We start from the raw sequence: 2,151 nt of genomic DNA, 5'->3' as shown, positions 1-2,151 counted from the left end.
AAAACAAAACTAATGATAATAACAGTAACAATAATACTAATACTAATAATAATACTAGTAATAATAACAAGAACAAAAATAATAATGATGACCGCAGCAACAATACTACTAATAATGTAATAATAATAGTAATAATGATAATAATGATAATGATAGTGATAATGATAATATTGATAACAATAGTGGTAGTTATAATGATGGTGAGGCTAATGAGGAAATGGAAAGTACTTCTACAACCAGTGAAAGTCGTACCGATGACAATAATTGGTAATGCTACAAACAATATGATAATGATAACCGTAATAAAAATGGTAATGACAATAATGATAATAACGATACTACAACTACTATTATTAATATTACTTCTGCGAACAATAAAGTGATATAGTAATAAAACAATCACATCTTAAGTAATATTTTCTCCTTTCTCCCTCTCCATCTAGTCCTCCTCCCCACCTGTCATTTCCCCCTTCCTTTCCTCCTTTTCCTCTTCGTTCCTCCTCCTCCCCTTCATCCCCCTTTCCACTTCCATCTCCTTGTCCTTCCCCCCCTCTCCCTATTCTCCCCCTTCCTCCCTTCCCCCACTCACCTCCAGCCTCCCTGCGTGACCTGGCCGTAGTTCTGTCGGCCGACCTCGTCCCTGTAGATGCCGTTGCCTGTGCCGTAGGAGAAGGAGTAGCCCCCGTAGGCGTCCTGCGAGCGGTCGTCCTTCAGGATCGGGATCACGACTCTAGGGGCGTAGGGGGTGAGGGGGAAGGCCCGGGTCCCTGCTGGAAGGAGTCCTACGACCACCACCACGGCGCTCTGGGGGCGGGGGGGGGGGGGGGGATCACACGGGGGAAAAGTCTACTAGTAATAATGATGATAATGATAATATCAATGATAATGATGATAATAATATTTCTAATAATAATGGTGATACAATGATAATCATATTTATTATCATTATGACAATAATGGTGATATTCATCATTATGATGATGGTAATAATTATATCTATTATTATTATGATAATGAAAATAATAACAATGATGAGTAATTGTGATAATAATGGTTATAAGACTGCTAATATGAACACTAATCCTACGAAAATGGTGATGGCGTGAAGTAGACGCAAAAAGGATGTGAAGGAGACAAGTTGGTTTGGAAGACATAAACGCCGGGAAAGAAACTGAACCTGTGCCACTGACAACCATTAAAGAAGAGCAAACATCTTTTCCTTACTGTACTTTTCAGTTAGGTGTAACGGAAGGGCGCTTATGTATACATCTGTCTGGTTGTATGTGTCGGCTCGAATATTCACTATGTGTGTGTAATGTGATCTATCGAACTTGTAATGACAATTACTGAATGACTATACAGATGCTTGGGAATACCATCAAAATTGATATATTGCATGGTAATTCATTGATAGATATGATACATTGAGCATTTACAATAATCATGGTATTGGGTAGATATAATCATCAAAAAAAGTAAAAATCTCAGATGTTGATTTTAAAAACACGAATGGAAGCAAATGATTCCTAAAATGCAGCACTTGTATAGGTTTCAGTATTACACATCATCGTGGAATATCTTCAGGATTATCACGAAACCTTGGTGAAAGAAGGAACATCGAATCTTTAACTCCTTTTTGTAAGAAACAAATTTCAGTCGCTCTTTTTCAACAAGAATTCCGACAAACGCGATCGACGTATTACGCAATCACTCACAAGGGCGATTCCGGCGAACTTCATTTTACTCGAGTTTTCTTCGGATTAAAGGCAGCGGAATCCTCGCAGACGAGCGATGCAACGGGCGAGTCGGTTCCTGCTTGAGGGCGATCTTGGGAGTGGATTGAAGTCGTTCAGTTCAGTTCAGTTAGATTTGCGAAGTCATGCTTCGCCCGGGCCTTTTCTCTGGGGTGGCCCGGCTTGTGTTAACTATTTCTAGTTAACTCAAATGTTTTCTTTGAACTGCATGCTTACCGCGGTGGCTGGATTGCGAGCAAGCGATCCAGCTGCCATGGTGAGAGCATGTTGCACACCCTTTTTACCAGCCCGGCGGCTGTGGTGGGTGGTCCCTGTCTCAGAAATTGTGTGTGTACACAATTCTGCAAGTAATGTAACAGGGTGGCGTTAGGCTCGCCGCAGTGTTTACATGACCTCC

At 40.9% G+C, this 2,151-nt stretch overlaps 1 protein-coding gene across 1 annotated transcript in view; it reads right to left on the bottom strand.

Annotated features, from left to right (window-relative positions):
* LOC138860663 (flexible cuticle protein 12-like) overlaps positions 1 to 1,739 on the bottom strand; it is a 2,003-nt gene extending 264 nt beyond the window's left edge. The window contains exons 1-2 of the mRNA XM_070118677.1: positions 1,716 to 1,739; positions 590 to 804 (exon numbers count right to left, since the gene is read on the bottom strand). Coding sequence (XP_069974778.1) covers positions 590 to 804; positions 1,716 to 1,739 — 239 coding nt within the window. The remainder of the gene's footprint in view (positions 1 to 589; positions 805 to 1,715) is intronic.
* Positions 1,740 to 2,151: the final 412 nt, after the last annotated feature.

This window comes from Penaeus vannamei, chromosome 42 (genome assembly GCF_042767895.1).
Source record: "Penaeus vannamei isolate JL-2024 chromosome 42, ASM4276789v1, whole genome shotgun sequence".
NCBI lineage: Eukaryota > Metazoa > Arthropoda > Malacostraca > Decapoda > Penaeidae > Penaeus > Penaeus vannamei.
The sequence above is the reverse complement of the archived record's forward strand: the minus strand, read 5'-3'. Positions and strand labels throughout refer to the sequence as shown.